Raw genomic sequence first — 24,119 nt, 5'->3', positions numbered from 1 at the left:
GATTGTTTAGTTGACGGGACCCGGAGAAGACCCACTCTGTGGGACCAATTTTGTTATAATTTTGCTGTGCATGCGTTCCACTGCATGATTTCACTTCCCCACATGCTCAGGGCCACATTACAAGCCTAAACACTCAGTTGTGCTACAGAGGAAGAATAAAGAATAAAGGTCGGCATTAAGACAAGGGCAGGCAGGAGAGCTTCTTCCGACATGGAGATGTCGGGGAAAAAATAGCCAAACATTGTATCATCAGTGGGCTCCTGCCGATGCAAGCGCTCAGGACCGCACCAGTAAGAATCCACCACTGCCCCCCCTCTTTCCTGGCCTTGCAAAAGGAGTTAAAGGATGGCTGTGCTGCCTCGCGTGGGGAGCCCAGAGGAACACACAGCAATGGGGCTGGATATTCCCCCACAAACCCTCTCTTGGAACTAATCTTCATAGTACTTAATCACTGTTGCTCCTTCTATTTTTTTTTAACTTTTACATACATTGTTTTATGAAGGGAGGCAAACGTATGTGTCCCAAAATAATGTTGCAGAATCCAATCTGGGATAAAAAATATATACTGTTTTATATTTTAAAATTTTATCGTATACTGCCCAGAATCCCTCTTTGCAGAAGATGGGAGTCCAGAATTGTGAAATTGGGATTATTTGGGAGAAAGTGGAGGTTTTTTGGCCATGTATGTATCTTGACATTTCAAATTAAAGGGGAAGGGGGAGGGGAGAGAGAATCCTGGTCCAATAAATAACTGATAAACAAAATCCCTCTAGTTCTCTTCTGCAACTTTGAAGACAAATTTAATCTACTTTAAGAATTACTAAAAAAAAGGAAACAAAATTTTTCCTTAATTTAATTTAAAAGTTTTTGCTATTCCTAATGAAATAACTACAGCAGGATCTACCTTTGCACAATCAAAAGCTATAAGTCTAATTAACATTTTTGCCTTACCCCCTTCCTTCTCTGTGATGAAGTAACCCTGCTTGATTAGCATGAATTGATTTAGTTAGATGTTTGTGCTGTTACAATACTGAGACTTACATGACAAGCTCCAAATACTGACGTAAAACCTCAGGTGGGCCAGTAAAATATTTTGTAGAGTAAGAAAGGCAGATGGCTGTATGCTAGCACCTCACTTGGAAGCTTTCCAGACCATTTAAAATAAAATAAAATAATCTCCATTGTAGATGCAACACTTCATAACCCTGAAAAAAAAAACATAGATTTGCATTAACTTTTCAAGAGAATAAAATGATGCATTGTTTATTGCATTATGTAATAGATCACATAAATTTCAGTGAAAAAAATGCAACAGGACATTTCAGAGATCTTGGTATGCGAGATTGAGGCTACGTGAACATGAGGACATACACATGTAGACACCTACATGTGTATGTATGTTTCCCAATATAATTTATCTGCTGTGTTCTTTAATATTCTGTAGGCTGCTTTCTCAAAACGGGTTGTTTAAAACAAAACTAATTCTATTTTTTCTTGATCATGAACTAATATTGGGGCCATCCAGAGATGGTATTTCCCAGTTCTCCGAACTACTCAAAATTTCTGCTACTGGTTCCCCAAAAACTGTCAGAACCTGCTGTATTTCAACCCGATACATATATTGAAGTATACCAAGTCAGCTACACTTTTAAGGGCACCAAAGTTATGAGAATTTTAAATCTTTCTAATACTTAGGTTAATATCCTAAACTCCCAGTTTGTATTGAAGTTGTACTCTTTAAGAGTCTAAAGCTGATGTAGGTGGCTGAGATGTCTGTAAGATTACTGTAGGATTACTATGGTACATATGTATATTCCTCATATCAAAAGCTTATCATATTCATAAGCTTTTCTATCTTTCCAGAGCTGATCTTTTTGAAGATGAAGCTATTCACCGTCTGTTGAACTATAAGCCCTGGTGGGTTAACGCCTACGAGTTGATGATGAATGCTCAAGAAAGCACTTCATGGAGTAAGTACAATCAATCCTCACTTGGTAGGATTGTATTTCTACAGCTTATATAAATCCCTCTTGTCTGTGCTACTTGACATAATAGGTCTCCCACTGTTGTAAAAGGAACTCAACGCAGTTTGTTTTTTCTAACGGCTGGAAATATTACTAGACAATATTTGAGCTTTTCTGATATTTATATATCTGTAATGGATGAATAGTAAGTGGACTGCATGCAGTCCCTGTTCCTCCCTCCATGTATTTCTGATTCCAAGCATCCTATGATCACATAGATGATTTTTGATAGAGAAATGGGTGAATTTTGGCACTGTTCTTGGGTTTTTTCCCCTTCAAAATTAAGGGATCAACAGAGGCACGCTTTTGTTTTTCCTGTGAGTTCTCAAGAAGGTTGAAAGCAAAGCCATGGCCCTTGATATTTATTTATTTATTTTATTTATTTTATTTATTTTATTTATTTTATTTATTTTATTTTACTTATTTATTTTATTTATTTATTTTATTTTATTTATTTTATTTATTTATTTTATTTATTTTATTTTATTTATTTTATTTATTTATTTATTTATTTATTTATTTATTTATTTATTTATTTATTTATTTATTTATTTATTTATTTATTTATTAGATTTGTATGCCGCCCCTCTCCGTAGACTCGATATTTGATAACCAAATATCACTCATTATTGGTCTATAAAAATTAAGAAAATGATCTACATTATGAATTGATGGATATCTTTTATTATCTTTCTTGAATCCCCCTTTTACTCGCTCCCCTCCCCTCATTTTTCTCTTCCCAACATCACAAAAAAGCCCCACTAATTGTTTTCACCAATTCAAAATCATCTCAGATTTCTAGATTTGGAGTGGATCTAGCATAGATACTCTCCAAATGTTACTGGGTGGATTTAGTTGCTCTTGAGCAAAGCATAGGTTCCCTCAAGTTACAAAAGGCTGAGGGAAGTAAGAGACAAACAAGTCAGGACTAAACATTTGCATCCATGTCACCATTGTAATCTGAGGAAAAATTACAGTGGATCAGAACATATACAGTAAACAGTTGTATCTAATAGATTTGGGTAAAATCTATTATTCCATACCTACTCTGGACCCAATCTGACTATTTGTGGGGGACTGATCATACAGTATTCTGGAATTCCAGGGCTATTCAACCTAAACAACTCTGTTTCATCCAGAACATCATGTTTGAACAAATAATTGCTGGTTCAGAGGATTGATAATTCAGAAAACCAATGGACCACTCCTGGAACAGCATGATCCAGAAGAGATATGTTGCATCTCTCTCTGTGGTGGTGCAGTGTGCTGATTTGTATGCTGCCCCTCTCCGTAGACTCGGGGCGGCTAACAACAATAATAGAAACAGCATATAACAAATCTAATATTTGAATTACTAAAAACCCTTATTAAAAACCAAACATACATGCAAACATACCATGCATAAATTGTATAGGCCTAGGGGGAAGGTATATCTCAATTCCCCCATGCCTGATGACAGAGGTGGGTTTTAAAGAGCTTACGAAAGGCGAGGAGGATGGGGGCAATTATGATCTCTGTGGGGAGTTGGTTCCAGGGGGCCGGGGCCGCCACAGAGAAAGCTCTCCCCTTGGCCCCACCAAACGACATTGTTTAGTTGATGGGACCCGGAGAAGGCCCACTCTGTGGGACCTAACTGGTCGCTGGGATTCATGCAGCAGAAGACGGTCCCAGAGATATTCTGGTCCGATGCCATGAAGGGCTTTATAGGTCATAACCAACACTTTGAATTGTGACCGGAAACTGATCAGCAACCAATGCAGACTTCGGAGTGTTGGTGTAACATGGGCATATTTAGGGAAGCCCATGATTGCTCATGCAGCTGCATTCTGCACGATCTGAAGTTTCCGAACACTCTTCAAAGGTAGCCCCATGTAGAGAGCGTTACAGTAGTCGAACCTCGAGGTGATGAGGGCATGAGTGACTGTGAGCAGTGACTCCCGGTCCAAATAGGGCCGCAACTGGTGCACCAGGCGAACCTGGGCAAACGCCCCCCTCGCCACAGCTGAAAGATGTTTCTCTAATGTGAGCTGTGGATCGAGGAGGACGCCCAAGTTGTGGACCCTCTCTGAGGGGGTCAGTGATTTCCCCCCCCCCAGGGTGATGGACGGACAGATGGAATTGTCCTTGGGAGGTAAAACCCATAGCCACTCCGTCTTATCCGGGTTGAGTTTGAGTCTGTTGACACCCATGCAGACCTCAACAGCCTCCAGGCACCGGCACGTCACATCCACTGCTTCATTGACTGGACATGGGGTGGAGATGTACAACTGGGTATCATGCGCATACTGATGATACCTCACCCCATGCCCTTAGATGATCTTACATGTTATTACAAACATAATATGGGATAAATATTTTTTTAGGAAAAGCAAAAAACAGATTATATCCATAATTATGTAAAAAAAAACCTTGAAAAAACTTTAAGCAAATTGCTTGAAATGTTTTTGGAGGTTTTTCTGCTGAAATATGATTAGTTTCACAATGAAACAATTGAAACTGGAATTCCTTTTAGATTCTGCCAGAAATCTTACGTTGAGATGTTTTTTAAAAAAGTACAAGTGAACATAATTTAAGAGCAGACCGTTGTCATTTTTATTCATTTTCAGTATTAAAAATCTTCTACAAAATGCAGAGATAATTGCATTGCATATGCTAATTTGCATATTCAGAAGTTTAAAATCTCTGGACTGCCTAAATTTAGTCCTTTAAACAGAGTGGGCAGCTTGGCTTTTGGATCCTCTGAAGTTTTTTTTTTTGTGCTAAAAGATGTATATTCATTCTCCAATGCACTTTCAAGGAGAGTCCAAGATGGGTTATTCTTCAGTCTGATTGGTAGGGACTGAGTTTTAATTTAAATATTAATTACTAGGCAGGCACCGCCTCCCCCTTAGCCCTCCAGTCTAAAAAACTCAGTCGCAGTAAAGGGACTCCTGAGTTACTTCTCTTGTATAGTTATTGTTTTTTATTGCTTATCTTTGTGTTATACTAATTCCTTTTTTTCTCCTTTCCTTTTTCTTTTAGGTGCAGCTGGGGGAATCTTGCCTCGGGCGGGCCTGGGTTCAAAACCTCCCGCGGGTTTAACCCAGTTGCCTGCAGCTCCTCCCTGCTTAAACCCACACAGACAGAGAAGACTCTGCAGAGCTGCCATCGTGGGTTCGGGAGTGAGCGCCTGGGTAGCCTACCTCCGCGGTGGCTCCCGGAGGACGAGGAGGTGGTTGACGCCTCAGAGGGTCCGTCCCTCCCCTGGCGAATATACCACAGGGCCAAGAAGAGCGCTTCTCACCAGCGGCCCACGAGGGAGGCCGTTGCCCCCCCCAACGAAGGCAGACGAGAGCCGATCCGCGTCCTCAGTTCGCTCGGCTCGCAGCAGCGGATCGGCTCCCTAGAGAGAATTGAGGCCATTGCAAGGCCGATCACAGAGGGCGGGAATCGTCGGCTTCCCGCCCGCCTCCAAAAGTAACAATCGGTTGCCAGGGAAACCGGCCGGCAGCCATTTTGGTGGGGTCGCCGCGGCAACGATCGGCGGCCATCTTGGGATGGTCCGGAGGCACCCGGCAGCCGCCTCTTGCGCCCAATCAGGTCCCGTCGCTATGGGAACCAGCCGGCGGCCATGTTGGTGAGGTCGCCGGCTCGGAACTGCTCAGGCACAGCCTCCTTTGAGACCGGCAAGGAAGTCGCGCAGGCGCAGAGGGGGATTCATTCCCTCATTGCACTTTCGTTTCTTGGAGGCTGGCTGCGGTAGTAAGGAGCTCTGTGGACAACGCAACAGTTTTCCAGGCACTAAACTGTGATCGTGAGTTGCTATTCTTGGCATGGCAGACCAGGCAGCACCAGTTGGGGAAGAGGCCACCGCTACCAAGCCTAGCACCCCCAAAGAAAAGGCCTCTAAGGCAAAATCTGCCCAGGGCTCCTCATTGAGGGATGCAGAGAAGCGCATCAGAGCGCTTGAAAAACAGCTGGAGGCCTCGCAGAGAGCAACGGGGCCGGCTTTGCCTCCCAACCAGCAATTGACTACCAATCCCTCTATATCCCCCCCTATGTTCTACCCGGGGGTAGCGACCTCAGCCTCAGAGAGGAATTGGTCCCCAGAGAGAGGGGCCCAGACCCGGCCACCACCCAGGGCCGAACCCTATGGCCTGGGGAGACAAGCTGCAGGGTGGCCTCCCAGCTACCCTCCCTCTCAATCCTTGCAATACGCGCAGACAGCCACTTTCACCCCTACTTCTGCAGGCCTTCGCAATCCCCAGGATTCTTGGCAGAGCATGCCCCAGGCCCTTCAGGACCTGATCACTAACACATATAACCAGGGCATGGCCACGGGGGCACAACAGCACCAGCAGGTTCCAGTAGGACTCCCTCCAACGAGGTCTAGAGACCCCTGGACGGCTCCTGCTACGCAGTCCTTGATGGGATCCATGGATGAGGAGGATTCCTACAGAGATGACTTCAGCGCCGCTGAGGATGACCTGTCTGGAGATGACCAGCCACCAGAACAGCCCAGCTTCACGGACCTGTTTAAATCCTCCCTCTTCAAGGTGCTCCTGAATAAGGCAAAACTGACCATCGATCAGGCTGGAGAGAGCGGTCAGGCGGTGCCCTCTGAGGCATCTCAGCCAACAGGAGGTCTGTTTGTCTTCCCCAAACAGGAGACAGTGAACATCCCATCTTCCCACCTGTTCCTGGACACCATTCAACGCCCATGGGAAAACCCGGCGGCAGCCCAGGGGCCCTCCAATCTTGACCGCAGATTTTACACCTTTGACCAACAGATGGAGGAGCTGCTAGAATTCCCATCTGTAGATAAGCCTGTAACGAGCCTGGTGTCTAATGCCCTCGTACCGTCTGAGTCACAGGAAGGTCTGAAGGCTGAGGACAAAAGGGCGGAGAACGTGGTTCGCAGGACCCACCAGATGGCGGCCTGGGCCGTGTGAGCTGCTTCGGCGGCCTCGTTTTTCAACAGGGCCATGATCCTCTGGATTCAAGAAATCCAGGCCAGAGCTGATCCAGAGGACGGAAGACTTCATCAGGACCTCAACAAATTGTTGGCGGCCACGGAGTTTTCAGCGGATGCCACAGTCAATGCCGCAAAGTTCGCATCACGAGCAATGGCTTCTTCTGTGGCCTCGTGCAGACTCATTTGGCTTCGCAACTGGCAGGCGGATGTCAAATCAAAATGGAGTCTAGCCTCCTCCTCGTTCAAGGGAAAGAAGCTATTCGGGGAGGTCCTAGATGATGTCCGAGGACAAGGACAAAAGAAAGGTGATGCCCAGGGCTAGCAGACGGCAGGATAGGCGTTTCACCCCCTATCAGCGGCGACAACCCTTTCGAGCAGAGCCCTCCTCGAGCAACTCCCAGACGACGAGGCCATACTTCCAGGGTTCCTTCAACCAGGGATCCTTCAGGTCAAACAGGACCTACCAGACGGACCGAAGTAGGTCGTACCAGGGTTGCCGCCCCTTCAGAGGAGCCAACAGGGGCTTCAGGAAAAACAAGTGACTTTCCGGGCAATGCCCCCCTAGGCGGCAGGCTGCTGCATTTCCCGGGCATCTGGGAAGCCACGTCCTCAGACGCATGGGCGACATCTACGGTTTCCCAGGGCCTGAGGATCGAGTTCCTTCGACCTCCCCCCCAACGTTTCCTACCTTGCCGTATCCCGTCAGACCTGCAAAAGAGAAAGCTCCTATACCGAGAGGTGTCTCACCTTTTAGAGATAGGGGCTATAGAAGAGGTACCCCTAGCCCATCAAGGCAAAGGATTTTACTCGGCAATTTTTCTCGTGCCAAAGTCCTCGGGAGGAGTCCGAATGATCCTCAATCTTCGGCAGTTGAATCTCTACCTAAGATACAGGAGATTCAAAATGCATTCACTAAAATCCATCCTGGCTTCCATAAGGCAGAACGATTTTATGACATCTATAGATTTGAAGGAGGCCTACCTTCACGTACCCATCTTTCCACATCACAGGCAGTTCCTGAGATTCTGTTTAAACGGCGCCCATTTCCAGTACAAGGCGATGCCCTTTAGACTTTCTTCCGCTCCCAGGACATTCACAAAATTACTGGACGTCCTCACGGCCAGTCTCAGACGCCAGTCGGTACGCATGATGGCGTACCTCGACGATATCGTCATTTTGTCAAGAACCAGGGAGCAGGCACACAGAGACTCGCAGCTGACAATTCAGACACTACAGGACCATGGCTTTACAATCAACTGGGAAAAAAGCCACTTAACACCTACAACTCGCCTTGCCCACCTGGGCACCACTATAAACTCCAGCCTAGGCATGGTTTTTCTGTCCCAGGAAAGACAGAGAACAATCAGGAATCTGATAGGGGAACTGGGGCCTCAACAATACCCCAGTCTTGCCCAGCTGTCAAAAGTCTTAGGAACTCTAGTCTCATGTATCGATATAGTGCCATGGGCAAGACACCATCTACGCCCGCTCCAATGGTTCCTGCTGCCATATCAGAGACAGAAGACCAGCCACTCTCACAGGAGAGTCCCCCTCAGTGCCAGGGTATGCAACTCTCTACAATGGTGGAGGTCCCCTTCGCTGACCAGGGGCTCCATATTCCTGGACATGGACTTTATTACAATAACAACGGACGCCAGTTTGACAGGGTGGGGAGCACACCTTTCCTCACACATGGTTCAGGGGCTCTGGGATCCTCAGGACCTGCAAGAGATCAATATAAATTTCCTAGAACTGAAGGCTGTTTCATTGGCCCTCCACAGCCTTGCTCATCTGGTACGGGGTCATCATGTACGTATCCTGACCGACAACGTCTCCACGCGTTCCCACATCAACCGACAGGGGGGAACACGGTCAAGGAGGCTGATGAAGGAATCGACATCACTTCTCAGATGGGCAGAGGCGAATCTAGCCTCGCTGTCAGCGGAACACATCTCGGGAGTGGAGAATGTGTGGGCGGACTGGCTCAGCCGTCAGACACTCGACCCGGGCGAATGGCGGCTGGACCCCGAGATTTTCCAGGAGGCGGTGAGGAGATTTGGGGATCCGGTGATGGACTTGTTTGCAACCAACCTCAACACCCAACTTCCCCGTTTCTTTGCTCGCTATCCGTCCCTGGGTGCAGAAGGAGTGGATGCTCTAACCCTTCGATGGCCTTGGGGTCTTCTATATGCGTTCCCGCCTCTATTCATTCTTCCCAGGGTGATACGGAAGATCCTGGAAGAGAGAGCAGAGGTTCTGCTGATAGCCCCGTATTGGCCCCGTCGCACCTGGTTCGCGGACCTGGTACAACTATCGATGTCGCCCAGCTGGAGAATCCCGGACCAACGGATCTCTCTCACCCAGGGGTCCTTTTCTCACCCGGAGCCACAGTGGTGGCAACTAACCGTGTGGCACTTGAGCGGGAACATCTAAAACGCCAAGCTTTGCCAGACACGGTCATTGACACTATACAAGCAGCCCGCAGACCATCTACCAGGACAGTCTACCAGGCCACTTGGGCTGCTTTCTGCAACTGTTGTGAACAGCGGGAGATAGATCCTCAGAGGGCATCACCGCACGTTGTCTTAACCTTTCTACAGACAGGCCTAGAGAAGGGCCTTGCCCCCAATACATTGCGTCGTCATGTCGCCGCTCTGGCCACCATTATTTCGACAGACAGCTACCGTTCCCTTACCAGACATCCCTGGATCAGGGACTTCCTGAAAGGAGCGGCCAATCTTAAACCGCCGGTGATACATCGTTTTCCTTCTTGGGACCTTCCCGTGGTGTTGCATGCGTTGACAGGTCCTCCCTTTGAACCCATACATCAGATCTCATTAAGGTTTCTGACTCTTAAAACCGCCTTCTTGGTTGCAATCACTTCAGCCAGGAGGGTCTCTGAGATAGCTGCTTTGTCAACAAGACCGGACCTTTGTCGGTTTGAACCAAACAGAGTAATCCTTAGACTAGACCCGGCGTTTATACCGAAAGTAAACACTTCCTTTCACAGGACTCAGGATATCATACTTCCAGACTTCTGTGCTCATGGGACTCACCCCTCTGAATTGAGGTGGCATAAAGTGGACGTGAGACGAGCCCTAAAAATTTACGTTCGGAGGACTCAGCCTGTTAGGACGTCAGAAGCCCTGTTTGTGTCCTTTTCCACTAGGACCATGGGCACCAAGGTGTCCTCACAAACTATCAGCCGCTGGTTGAGGGAATGTATTTCAGAGGCATATAGGACGAAAGGATCCCCAATTCCACCGGGGATAACAGGACATTCGACTCGTAGTGCGGCCACTTCATCGGCCTGGAGAACCCAGGCTTCTTTGGAGGACATATGTAGAGCAGCCATGTGGGCAGCGCCATCAACTTTTATCAAACATTATCGGATTGACTCCTTTGCTTCGGCAGAAGCAGCGTTTGGGAGGAGGGTACTGCAAGGGGTCTGTTCCTTCTCGGAGCCCCTGGTCCAGTCTTGTCCCTCCCTGTGATCATAACTTGGGCATATCCCATCTTGGACTCTCCTTGCAAGTGCATTGGAGAAAGACCATTGAACTTACCTGAACGGTCTTCTCGATGCACTGCAAGGAGAGTCCAAACCCTCCCGACTCTGGGACCAGGGCTACTGTGGGGGGTTGAGTTGTCCAGTTACCGTTAGTGTTTGGAAGTTAAATTGTTTAATAAATGGTATTTTGCTTTACTGCTCCTTCGCTTTACTTTAGACTGGAGGGCTAAGGGGGAGGCGGTGCCTGCCCAGTAATTAATATTTAAATTAAAACTCAGTCCCTACCAATCAGACTGAAGAATAACCCATCTTGGACTCTCCTTGCAGTGCATCGAGAAGACCGTTCAGGTAAGTTCAACGGTCTTTTTGGTGATGGCTCAGCCTTAGGCGATACTTGCTTTGGTGAGGCAAAGAGACCACTTAATTCACTTCAACAAACAATTTGAGTGACCTCATACCTCCAGTAGTACAGGAGCTGACTCCCATCATCTTTCTTCCTAAAGTAATGGCATACTGGTGGCTTAAAGGTGTACAGGAAGATCAACAAATACTCCATTGAGTCTAGTACAACTTCAGTTTGTGCAGGCAGTGCTATGGAAGAAAACTCATAAAGAAAGCACATAAGGGAAGTTCTTCCTTAAAATCTTCTCCATATATACACAGTATGGAGGATGAACCACAGTAGTGGTGACTAGTGCCATTGTGTAGTGGAAGCAGTTAGAGCCTCCTTGTTGCATCCCAAGGTTCTCCATACCTAGGCAGTTGCAGCACTAGCAACAATTATTTCTTGATGGTTGTCTTCTGACCCTTGGTGAATGATTGAGAGAGGACAACAGCATATGAAATACATTTTCAACCACATTCCAGCTGTCTAGTGGTTGAGAGATCCAGCTGAATAATGGATCTTCACAACATGAAACCTTTTGGAATTTGGTGGGCTGTCATATGTTATGTGGCTAGACAAAGAGAGTTGGCTGGGGGTTTTGTTGAGTGATAGTGTTAGCTGTGCAGCCTGGAAGATTCCTGATTTAACACTGCAGGAGAGAAAAGCTTCATCTTTTCCCATTGGGAAAGCTCTGCAGAAGAAGAACAATTGAATACTCTCCAGTGTAGAGTGCCAGAATGTTTGCTTTAAATTGGTATTGAACCTCATTTACTTTTGAAGCACCTTTGAGAACATCTTTTGTTCAAAGCTTCATAAATGTGAAGCACCTATTTGAAGCTTCACTCAACCTTAATAAACCACCTCTGGGATATTGCATCTGGATGTGTGATGGATATGTAATTGAAACTTGCCATCAGCAAAGGATTACTGACTTTAGGTTCATTCAGTACTAAAATCTATGATATGAATAACTTGATCAAGTTTGGGTTTTATTCTATGTGTAAACCCTTAATTCAGTTACCCTATTTAAGTTTTATTTTAACAGTTGATTTTAAAACCAGACACTTACGCTGTGTAGAATCCCAAGGAGATCACAAAAGCTGTCTTATTTGTGCATCACTTTTTCACCTGTCAGGTGAACAGTCACTTTTGATGGTATAAACCATGTAAATCACCAGCTGCTTCAGTGACAATGTCTTACAGAATTGTGGTAGTAAAGACAAAACTCTGAAGATCTTCTATTACTGAATTGCTGTGATACGATCAGTATCTTAAGCTAAGACATTTATACTACCTATAACTTGGTTCTGTATGACACCAACAATAAATTGCCACAGACTTTAGTAAGGAGCAAGAAAATAAACCAAGTTGTATACTGTGACGGAGACAAATGGGACCTGAAGCAAAACTATTTCCTTTCTTCCCACACAAAATGTTCTTGTCAGAGATTTTAGAACCCCGGAAGCTTGAGTGGGAGAGAAATTTCAGAAGCAGATCATTATTTAATCTTTCCCATCTCCCTGGGATTTACTACCAATATTCTAAATAATAAACACACACACACACACACACACACAGAGTTGGAATTGTGTCAGTGTTCCAATTAATATCCAAGAAATAAATCAGAATTCAAACCCTGGCCTTCTTCCAAGTTCCAATTTATTAACACAGTCATGCCGGTATCAACTGTGGGCAAGCCAAAACTAATTTTTCCTACAGTTCTCTGCCCAGGTTAAAATTCATCCCTGGTCCCCACAAGTTCATCATGTGGACCACTCTGGTTCTCCCAAAGTCCACAATCCTCCCCTGAACTTCCACTGGTGCTGAAAAAAAGATGACCTTGAACCTCTGGAAAGAATTTGTTGTAGCTAGTATTTTTCCCTCTCATGCACCAACCCCTCCTGAATTCCTCCAGAAATATTCTGCTTGTGGTCTCCAACTCGATGGCTTTGACCTGATTTTAAATATTGGTCACCAGGAAAGTCATATGATGATACAGTGCCAGTTGATGGGCCTCTCAGTCAGATATCACTGAGCATGGTTTTGAGGAAGATTTGGCTATTTTTCAGATAGTATTCTGAAGTTTATGATGATGTGAGATTAAAGCCTTTGGGGTGCCTCTGCTTCCTTAAGAAATTTGTAAGGAAAAAGAAGGATGACCAGAAACAATGTGAATGGATTTGATTAAAATATCCATGAGTGTACCAATGGAAAATCTGAAGGGTCTTGTTGGGACAGAAATTTCTGGAGAAGATCTATCTGTAGTCACTAAGAGTTTGCACCAACTTGATGGCATATAATCTAGCCTATACGTAGAGAGTGTAGGTATACTGAAGTATGACTTGGAAATCAACACTATACATTTCCTTAATTTTCAAAGACTGAGCATTTGCACAGTTTTTGAAATTTACACATTGTTATTTTGATGTAGGAGCTGTATTATTAGTTATCAATATCTTCCAATCTATAAAATGGTGTTTATTTATTTCATCATTTCGATACTTGTTCAAATTACTTCAGTCCCTAAAGCAACATTGTTAAGTAAATGTTTCAAGTTCCATGATTCAGTACTATAGTTTTATGAGTCTGGGATTTATCTTGAAGTAATGTCTCTCACGGAATTACTGATTGGTTCAAAATTGGGGACGGAGTCCGACAAGGCTGTATACTGTCGCCTTGCCTATTTAATTTACATGTAGAGCAGATCATGAGAAAGTCAGGACTAGATGAATCAAAAGTTGGAATACAGATTAATTGCCAGGAGAAATATAAACAACCTTAGACATGATGATAGCATGGCAGAAAGTGAAGAACTAAAGAGCTTTTTGATGCAGGTGACTGACCCAGATTGGATCCTGCAAACTATTTGCAGATTAGAAATAGGCTGATTCCTATTGGATTTGCATATGCAGTTGCTACATCTGGTCCAGAATTGTCTTTTAAATTAAAACCATGTTTCCTATGACACACATTGGGTAATTGCAATTTTTTTAGTTTCTGGATTCCTAATTATGTTATTTTGTCATTTGTTTAACAATTGTTTCAATAAGTTACACTTACCTAGCTTTGCACAACACATTAAGTCATAAAATATAGCAAGCCAACTACAAGTACAGGCTTCAGGCATCATTCCAAGCTAAGTCCAAACAAATTACAAATTGTAATAACATTAGTGTATTATATGATTTTAGCCAGTACTGTATATAAATATGAGGTAATTGTTGTGGATATTTAACTATTCCACATTCTTTTTTCAGACATTACGCATTATGGCATAAAAATAACACCAGACTGCTTTTCAATTGAATTATTTTTCTTTTTTAAAGTAACTTTTTTAAATGTATTTTTGAAAAGAAAAGAGGTGTTTTTTATTATGGTTATGAAAGACTTTTCCCTTCTCTTTTTAGAGGTGCTTTGGGTGCCTTTGAGAGGAAAAGTGAATAAATATATTAACTTATTTCTGAATGAGAAAGAATAATTGGGCAGGTGCTGAGGAAAATCAAGCATTTAAGTTAAGAATAGTTATAGAATTTAGAGATGGTGATTATCAATGCCATCTTTTGTCAATTGAAGTATGGTTATATGTATTTTAGAATGGCTGTGTATACTGTGCCTTAAAGCAGTGTTTTTCAACCAGTGTGCCATGGCACACTAGTGTGCCGCGAGACATGGTCAGGTGTGCCGCGAAGAAGGAAGCTCAGATTCCGGTCTCGCAACTTTTTGCTGAGAGAGTGAGTGAGAAAGAGAGAGAGAAAGAGAGAGAGAGAGAGAAAGAGAGAAAGAAAGAGAGTGAGAGAGAGAAAGCAAGAGAGAAAGAAAAGATAGAAAGAGAGAGAAAGCAAGAGTGAGAGATAAAGAAGGCAAGAGAGAGAGAGAAAGAAAGCAAGAAAGAGGAAGAGAGAAAAGGAGAGGAAAGGAGAGAGAGAGAAATGAGCAAAAAGGGGAGGAAAAAAGAGAAATGAGAAAATGATTGAGACAGAGAATGAGAGGAAAGAGAGAGAAACAAAAGAGAGAGCGAAGTGACTCTTGATTTAAAGCATATGATAAAAAGCACCCAAAGAATAAGAGAGAAAAACCCCCAACCCTCACCTGTTTTTGGAAATGGTTCAAGAGTGTGTACACACACACACACACACACACACAAGGGTGGGGAGGAGACAGGGATGGAAAAAGAGAGGAGAGTGTCTTAGGGTGTCATTTTGGTTGGTGGTGTGCCCCAGGATTTTGTAAATGTAAAAAATGTGCCGCGGCTCAAAAAAGGTTGAAAATCACTGCCTTAAAGTAACATTCCTATTTTCAGTTTCCTTTACAGAAGATGAAAAAGAACAGTTAAGAAAATTCACTAACAGGACATTCCTGCTTGATAAAAGAACCAGCCAACAAGTCTATCTGAGCTTAATTGATATACTTTTAGCATATTGCTACGAGGTCTGTGCCACTGAAGGAGAAAATAATGTGAGTTAGTCTATCTTCTCTTCACTTGCTTCACAGTATGGTATTTAGTTAAGTGGCTCCATCATGAAAACTATAGAGAGCTACTCTGTAATTTGGGAGGCTTAGTTCTTAAACTAGACTTTGTTCTTTGCTGAAGTACAAAACTGCAGGGTATTATCACTAGGTATCTTGCCATGTGAAATAATGGAAATGAATAGATTTTATCTTGGTCTGACAGGTATGTTGAAGTAAGTTTAGCAGAAGAGAAAATGGAGGAGGGGATTTGGAGAGAAAATTCAGCTTGACTATGTGTTGAAAAAGCATAGACATATTTTAGGAACAGCAGTTGATGGCATTAATATAAATAAACTAGGACTTCCATTTTGAATGAAACAAGCAGACCAGGCCAAGAATACTGCAGGTAGACCTCAACTTACTATCACACTTAAGCCAAAAATTTTCATTTTTAAGTGAGGCAGTTGTTAAGAAAGTTAATTGATTTTGCTTGTTGGAAGCAGGCTGGGAAGGTTATAAATGATGATCACATGACTCCAGGTCACTGCAAGTGTCATAAATACATGCCTTTTGCCAATGCCTGAGTTTTGAACATGTGTCCATGGGGATGCTGCAACAGTCATGAGTGAAAACCAATTATAATTCACATTTTTCAGTGCCGTTCTAACTTCAAACAGTCACTAATAGAAGGGTTGTAAATTAAAGACCGCCTGTATTCAATGCATTTAGTATGGACTTCACAGTTCAGAATATATACAAGATAAATAAAAATGATTGGATTAGAAATGAGAATTAGGTATGTAGAGCAACATTGCCTCAAGGGAAGGATACTATAAATGTATTACAGTTCCAGAAGTATAAATATTTTTTTTCTTCTCAGCTTTTACTTCAATAAGCAAAAGAAAGCATAAATGAACCAGTTTGGTCTAACCGGGTGTAAAAGTACAGGTTAGAAACCAGGAGACTGTGAGTTCTAGTCCATTCTTAGGCACAAAGCAAGATGGTAACCTTGGGCTGGGCACCCTGTCTCTGATGTAGGAAACAGACAATGGCAAACCATTTCCAAAATATCTTGCCAAGAAAACTATAGAGACTTGTCCAGACAAATGCCAGGAGAAGCCCTCCTGCAAAGCATAATTGAATTCCATTTTATGTTGTTCACATAATAAAAGGGTCGACATGGAGCATATTACCCAGGTTTCCTCCCCCTACAATTCCATTCTCCCTACCTGTAAAGTAGTTTTTCAACTTAGAAGGAAAGGGGCTCAAGTTTTCCCATAGCATCTAGTCTACGGAGAGAGGCGGCATACAAATCTAATTAATAATAATAGTCATAGAAACATAGAAGACTGACGGCAGAAAAAGACCTCATGGTCCATCTAATCTGCCCTTATACTATAGTAGTAGTAGTAGTAGTAGTAGTAGTAGTAGTAGTAGTAATAATAATAATAATAATAATAATAATAATAATAATAATAATAATAATGGAATAGATCCTTGAGGAAGGATCTATTCCTTCACAGGTTGATTTTCTTTTTCCTATTTGGAGAAAAATAATTTGGAGCACTCACTTTTAGCTTTGATTACTTCTCCAAAATGTTCAATCTTACCAACTTTGTAGTCCCGACTCCGGGGAAGAATCTATAAAAATAATTTGCCCATTAAGCTCTTGTCACAAGCATGTAAAAGATCGAATTTATCACTGCTGGTTTGTGTGGAGAGGAGTCGCATAGGATAAGCCAATACTTTGCATTGCTAAAGTGAGGTGCGTTTGTGTAGGTATGCACATATGTGCGCACAAACGGACTTACAATCGTTTGTTTAGTGTCCGTTCGAAGTTCCAACAGCCCTTCGCTTTTCACGAGACACAAAAAAGAAAATGCAATCATAGGCTTCCAAAATTTCTTTATCCCAGAGTTCTTCACCCGACTTTTCTACCAGAGTGATATTAATGCTTACTCCAACTTCTTATTGTATAGGGTGGTTTCCACAGCTTTTACTGTGTACTCTACATTCTTTAGTAATGCTAAAAACACTTGTAATTCTATGACATTTCATTCAGTAACCAAATAAAAGTAAAGTTTGGGGATAAATATGGTAGATAAGAAATTGATTGATTTTGAACTTTTCACATTTTTAAAAATTCTTCCAAAAGGATACGAGATCACATTGCTAAATAAATTTAGGAATGTCTGTTCCTCTATTCCTCTATTTTCTAATTTTATTTTTTTAAAAAAAAAAAAACCTTGTCCTGTAAAATCCTCTTCAAGATAATTGGTCTTAGCCAATTGTTTAGCAGAAAACCTAACAAGCTCAAAGGAGATGATTCAAAATTATGTTTCACTTTATTTTAGCAATAACCATATCCTTAGGATTGGTTAATTAATAATAATTTATTAGATTTGTATGCCACCCCTCTCCGTAGGCTCGGATAATGTTATCTTTTCTTAAACCCAGTTTATAGAATTATGTTATAAATGATTTCTCTATATCCATGATGGCAAACCTATGGCATGCGTGCCACAGGTGGCACCCGTAACCATATCGGAGGGCACGCAAGACGTTGCCCAATGTCAGCTCCAGTGTACATGCGCACTATGGTCAGTTATTTTCGGCCTTGGGGAGGGCTGTTTCACCCTCAGGATGCTTGAGGAAAGCTTCCGTGATCCCTCCGGAGTGCAAAAATAGCACAACGGGCAAACAAGAAATCTGTTTTTCCGAACTTCCGGTTTGCCCGTTTTGTTGTTTTTTCACGTCCCAGGCTTCAATGATGCACATGTGCGGGGGTAACATGGGGGGGGTTGCACATGCATGGGGAGAGGGAAGGGGTGTGGGCACGTGCACATGTGCTAGCATACCCATACACAACCTTTTGGCACGCAAACCAAAAAAGGTTCGTCATTGCTCCTCAGAGAGGGGTGGCATAAAAGTCCAATCAATCAATCAATCAATAAATAAAATCACTGCTATATATCCTTCTCTTTAAGGTTGAGTCACCATGGAACATAAGAAAATTGAGCTCAACTCTATGCTGGTTGGAGGTAAGATAATTATATAGACTTTCTAAAGAAAATACATTTTAGATATGTGAGTAGAAATGTAGAAATTTCTTTAAAAGCATGATTGTTATATTCTGAAATTTCACAGATAATTTTTTATCCTTAGTCTTAACCAATACTGAACTAAACATTTTTTTAAAAAATCTCTTATAACCATTTGTTTTTAAATCTTCCATGCAGAGTTTTACTAGCATTTCGGAAGTCCTTATATCCTTTGGAAGAAGAGTTCTCTGCTACCCACTTTACAGACACTTCAGTTTAGTGATACGAGCCTTGAATGATACGATGATGATATTGAAATTAGGTAAGATAATATGTTTTGACTAAATGGTTTTGAGTTGAAACTTACATCTATATTTTAGATACATCAGAGATAGGGCTTGTTGGGGGAGGCATGTGTGGGCTGGTTGAGGGTCAGTTCTGTCTCTGGTTAGTTTTGTGCTCGATTTGGATTCTGAGGGGTTTATAGGCTGGATGTAGGTGAGTGAGTCTGTTGATGGAATTGCTCAGGAGCATGCCGGTCGTAGCATAACCAGTGATTTTTGTGTTGCTCCAATCGAACTAGTATTGTTGATAAATAAGTTATGAGAATAATTTAAGGACTCCAAAATAATCAAAGAAAAAAAACCACCCCACAATATGCATATTGGACCAAAGAGACAGGACACTAAATAATATCCATGTCACAGAAGTAACTCTCAATTACAAAATGCCATACAGTGATCCCCCGCTCGTTGCGAGGGTTCCGTTCCAGGACCCCCCGCAACGAGCGGGTTTTCGCGAAGTAGCGCTGCGGAAGTAAAAACACTATCTGCGCATGTGCAGATGGTGTTTTTACTCCCACAGCGCTAGCGAGGAGCCGAAGATTGGGGGCGGCGCGGCTGTTTTAAAATGTTGCCGCCGGCATGGGGGGCTTCCTAGCAGCCCCCCAAACCCGGGTTGGGGGTCCGGGGGGTGCTGGCAAGCCCCCCATGCCGGCGGCGACATTTTAAAACAGCCGCGTCGCGCTGGCTGTCGCCGCTTTCGAGCTGAGTCCCGGAGCGAATTCGCTCCGGGACTCAGCTCAAAAGCGCCGACAGCCAGCGCCAGTGAACGGCTTGTCCGCGCTGGCTGTCGCCGCTTTCGAGCTGAGTCCCGGAGCGAATTCGCTCCGGGACTCAGCTCAAAAGCGCCGACAGCCAGCGCCAGCGAACGGCTTCTCCGCGCTGGCTGTCGCCTCTTTCGAGCTGAGTCCCGGAGCGAATTCGCTTCAGGACTTAGCTCGAAAGCGGCGAGAATGAACGGCGTGGGCGGGCGAAGGGCGGGCGGCAGCGAGGAGTTTGCGTGGGCGGTGGGGAAACTCCTTGCTGATGCCCGCTGCTCGCCCTCCCGCCAGCAAGAGGGGAAGACCCAGGGAAGCCGCCCAGCAGCTGATCTGCCGGGCGCCATCTACGCATGCGTGCCCATAGAAAAAAAGGGCACACATGCGCAGATGGTGTTTTGACTTCCGGGTTGAAAAATCGCAAATTACCCTGTTCGCAATGGTCGGGGACGCAATAACCGGGGTATTACTGTATATTTATACCACTTTTCCTGGTCTATTCTTTGGACTTCCCCCTCATTACACAACACCCTTATACAACATCATTGGCAAACTGATAAGATATAGAAATAGTAGTTACACAGTGAACAAAAAGTAATATATGCTAGCTGGTATGTTTGAAGGAAAGATAAACAATTATTCCCTTTAGTATAGAAGAGAGTTCAAATACAGTGGAACCTCGATTAACGAACGCCTTGGATAGCAAACATTTCGGATAACAATCAAAAAAATTTTTAAATTTTGCACCAGATACCGAACAGAAAGTTTTGGTTGTTATTCGAAATGTTACACCCATTGTCCCTTACTTCCTCCCTCTCCTTACCTCTTTATTCCTTACCACCACCCCTCCATTGTCCCTCACTCCCCCCCCCCTTACCTCTTGCCTCTTTGCCTTTGTCTCCTCACTAGGGGAGCAGCAAAGCGGCGCTTTGGCTATGACAAGGCAGGCACTGAGTTTGCTGTTCCGGTGGCGTCTTCTCTTTGAGGACAGTGGTGGTGGCTCCGGCGGCTTCTTTTCAAGGACAGTGGCGGACGCGGCGGCAGGGGCCTGGGGGCCTGGGCATGGACGTGATGTTCCCGGCGCTGCAGCGGTGGTAACTGCTGAGGCGGCTCCAGCAACTTCCTTTCGAGAAGCAGCAGCGCCAGGAACATTATGCCCAGGACCCCAGGACCCCGCCGCCACCGCTGCCATTGTCCTCAAAAATAAGCCACCGGAGCCGCAGCTGCCACTGTCCTCAAAGAGAAGCCCCCCAGGGACCAGCAAACTCAGCGCCTGCCTGCCGAGGAAACAAAGGCAGAAAGACAAGAGGTAAAGAGGAAAGGGGGGGGGGTGAGTGAGGGACAATGGGTGTGCGGGGGAGAGAAAAAAATCCTTTATCGTGGGTGGTCCTGGAGTGGAACATCCGCGATAAACAAGGGATCAATTTTCCCCATAAGAAATAAAGGATGGGAACCAATTAAATCCATTTCCTTTATTTTTTATGGGGAAAATTGTTTCGGATACCAAACATTTTGGCTAATGACCAACATTCCAGAACAGATTGTGGTCGTTAGCCGAGGTTCCATTGTATTTATATTAATTATTTCATCTGCAGGTGTCCCATGCAATTAACTATTCATCTATTTATCTGGGTCGACAGGGAATTTCATATAAGATTCTAACTGGTTATCACTCAGCACTGATTGCAGAGCAAAAGTTGTCCTTCCCTTCACAGCATGTGAAATTGCAAAGAGGAATAAAGGTATAAATCCTTCCCTCTGTTGAACCACTTATCGAAAGTAATTTTTTTTCACCAGTAAATGTCCTTTTGATAGACCGAATAAAAATTTTTCAGATGGCTAGCATTACCATTTGTATAGAAGGCTGCATAAATGTATATTATTTGAATAGAAAGCTGCATAAATGTATATTAACTGATAATGGGTCATTTTTATGAACAAATTCTGAAAATATGCCACTGAAAACCTTTTTTGAATATCGGTAAATGACCATGGTACAAAACTTTTTTCTTTTGGTAGATTAGGTAAAGCCAAACATCCCTGAAGCCCCTGGAGTTATCTAGCCTCTCTACTCATGTTTAGCAGGTTTCAAATTTTTAAAAATATGTCTTTATTAGATTTTCACATTTTACCTAACACAGTAGTTCTTTAAGCAGATCTATAGCCTTTTGTATACATTGTTTTTCTATTTATACAGTTTATACATTATCTTACAATATTTTCTCATTCTACATCTTCATCCCTCACTTTCTCTTCAACTTTCTATCATCAATCCAATCATACCACTTTTCCCATATTGCATTATATGAATCTTTTTGTCATTTGAGTTCTATTGTTAATTTGTCCATCTCCACGCATTCAAATATTTTTTTTAATTATCAGACTCTCAGTGGGTGTATTTTGGTTTCTCCAACATATGCAATCCTAGCAGCGGTTGTAATATGTAAACCAAACCAATATTTTTGTAATATTGTCTTTTAAATATTCCTAGTAGAAAGAGTTCTGTGGTGAATTCTACTGTTAACCCTACTACTTCTTATAGGCAACTATGTATCCTCTTCCAGTATTTCCTCAGCTGGGCGGCGGCGCTTCCTTGAAAGTTCAGCAAAGGTTCGGGTCCTGAACCCGAACCCGAACTTTTGCCGAACTTCTGAGTTTGGCATTCGGGAGATCACCAAGAAGCGCCCTGGCTGTTTCTGAAGGTGACAGCTGAGCGGCGGTGCTTCCCAGAACAGCCGGGGAGCTGTCGGCTGGTCGGGAGGCGCAAAAGGAGGCGGGGAATCTCACAAGGGGATTCCCTGGAATCTTTTAAACAATTTACTCTACCTACAAGCAGTGTTCCCTCTAATTTTTGGGGGGAGTGGGCGGAAAAGTATAGTGTCTGAGCGGCAGTCCCTTCGGGACTGGGCGGCACAGAAATAATAAATGAATGAATGAATAAATAAATAAACAAACAAACAAAAAACCCACCCTGTTTTGCCTCAGAGAATTTCAAAATAAAATACTATACTGTGTGTCTATAACAGTGAGCTCATAATAGGGCAACTCTATCAATATCAAAATTACACTTAAATAGTTGAGCTAGTTTCAAACTAGATTTTGATTTTCTTTCTCTCTTCCTTACTCCCATTCTTTTTCTTTCTCTTTTCCTTCCTCTCTTTTTTCTATCTGTTTCTCTCTCTTCCTCTCTCTCTCCTTCCCTCTCACTCTTTCCCTCTCGGCTTCTGGGCAGGTTTGAAAAACTCTGAGTTGATGATGATTTTTAAGTAAGCGATTGCTCACTGCTCAGCTTAGAGGGAACTATGCCTACAAGTATTTGACTGGTTGTTGCTACTTTCCATATAAAATGATACAGATAATTTTACTTATATGAATTAATATTTTCTTTCCTCTTTCAGGCAAAAGTGCCATTTTAAAGTGTCTGCTAGATATTCACAAGATTTTTCGGGAGAATGATCCTGCCTATATTCTCAATGACCTTTACATCACAGATTACTGCATTTGGATTCAAAAAGCTAAGTAAGTTCAAAATCTGTAGTTTTTTATATGATTGTGGGTGTTTTATTTTGTAGAAAAGTAGTAAAAAGGTCTGTTGAAAGTGTACTTATTATATACAGTCGTCCCTCGATTTACGCGATCTCGATTAACGCGAAACGCTGCAACGCGGTTTTTCAAAAAATATTAATTAAAAAATACGTTCGCGTTTTTTTTTGCTATACCACGGTTTTTCCCGCCCGATGACGTCATGCTGATTGCTGATTGGCCAAAATCTCAACCAATCGTTGCAAACGCAAAAAAAAGCTTTGCAACTGAACTTTTGGAACTTGTTCAGACTTGTTGCAAGATGCCTCCTAAACGTTGTGCTCGGAGTGCTGGCGGCGACGCTAAAAAGACCAGGAGGATACTCACAATTAAAGAGAAAATTGACATTTTGGACATGCTGAAAGGGGGACGCTCTTATGCAGATGTTGGTCGGCAGTATGGGATCAACGAATCGAGTGTGCGAACCATTCGTGACGACGAGAAAAAGATAAGGCAAAGTTCCCTGATGGCCTTCAACAAGGCTGCAAAAAGAATGGTGACACCTCGAAACAAACGGCTCATGAAGATGGAAGCTGCTTTGTCCCTGTGGGTACAAGACTGCCGCAAAAAGAGCATTGCTTTGGATACCAACACTATCAGAACCAAAGCACAACAATTGTACAACCGTCTTGAAGACACAGAAGAAGGCGATGCAGATGAGGGAAACGCAGGTAAGGGCTGGGGTTTTTTATTCTGTCATTAGATACTGTATTTAAGTGTTTTTTAAGGAAGGAGCAGGGAAGGAGGGAGGGAAGGAGGGAAGGAGGGAGGGAGAGAAGAGAGGGAGGGAGGGAGAGAAGAGAAGGAAGGAGGGAAGGAGGGAGGGAGAGAAGAGAAGGAAGGAGGGAGGGAGAGAAGAGAGGGAAGGAAGGAGGGAGGGAGAGAAGAGAGGGAGGGAGGGAGAGAAGAGAAGGAAGGAGGGAAGGAGGGAGAGAAGAGAGGGAGGGAGGGAGGGAGGGAGAGAAGAGAAGGAAGGAGGGAAGGAGGGAGAGAAGAGAGGGAGGGAGGGAGGGAGAGAAGAGAAGGAAGGAGGGAAGGAGGGAGGGAGAGAAGAGAAGGAAGGAGGGAGGGAGGGAG

General features: G+C 43.5%; 1 protein-coding gene across 5 annotated transcripts in view; it reads left to right on the top strand.

Moving 5' to 3' along the window:
* Window positions 1-24,119, top strand: part of SHQ1 (SHQ1, H/ACA ribonucleoprotein assembly factor) — a 107,178-nt gene that overhangs the window by 28,825 nt on the left and 54,234 nt on the right. For 4 of the 5 annotated variants that reach the window (XM_070738242.1, XM_070738243.1, XM_070738244.1 and 1 more), the window contains 5 exons: window positions 1,864-1,970; window positions 15,172-15,326; window positions 18,308-18,361; window positions 18,560-18,683; window positions 22,859-22,979. In XM_070738242.1, the coding sequence (XP_070594343.1) occupies window positions 1,864-1,970; window positions 15,172-15,326; window positions 18,308-18,361; window positions 18,560-18,683; window positions 22,859-22,979 (561 nt within the window). Of the gene's footprint in view, window positions 1-1,863; window positions 1,971-15,171; window positions 15,327-18,307; window positions 18,362-18,559; window positions 18,684-22,858; window positions 23,714-24,119 lie in introns of those variants that run through there. The other variant, XM_070738241.1, reaches the window with a different exon arrangement.

Source organism: Erythrolamprus reginae, chromosome 2, assembly GCF_031021105.1.
Source record: "Erythrolamprus reginae isolate rEryReg1 chromosome 2, rEryReg1.hap1, whole genome shotgun sequence".
Lineage (NCBI taxonomy): Eukaryota > Metazoa > Chordata > Lepidosauria > Squamata > Dipsadidae > Erythrolamprus > Erythrolamprus reginae.
The sequence above is the reverse complement of the archived record's forward strand: the minus strand, read 5'-3'. Positions and strand labels throughout refer to the sequence as shown.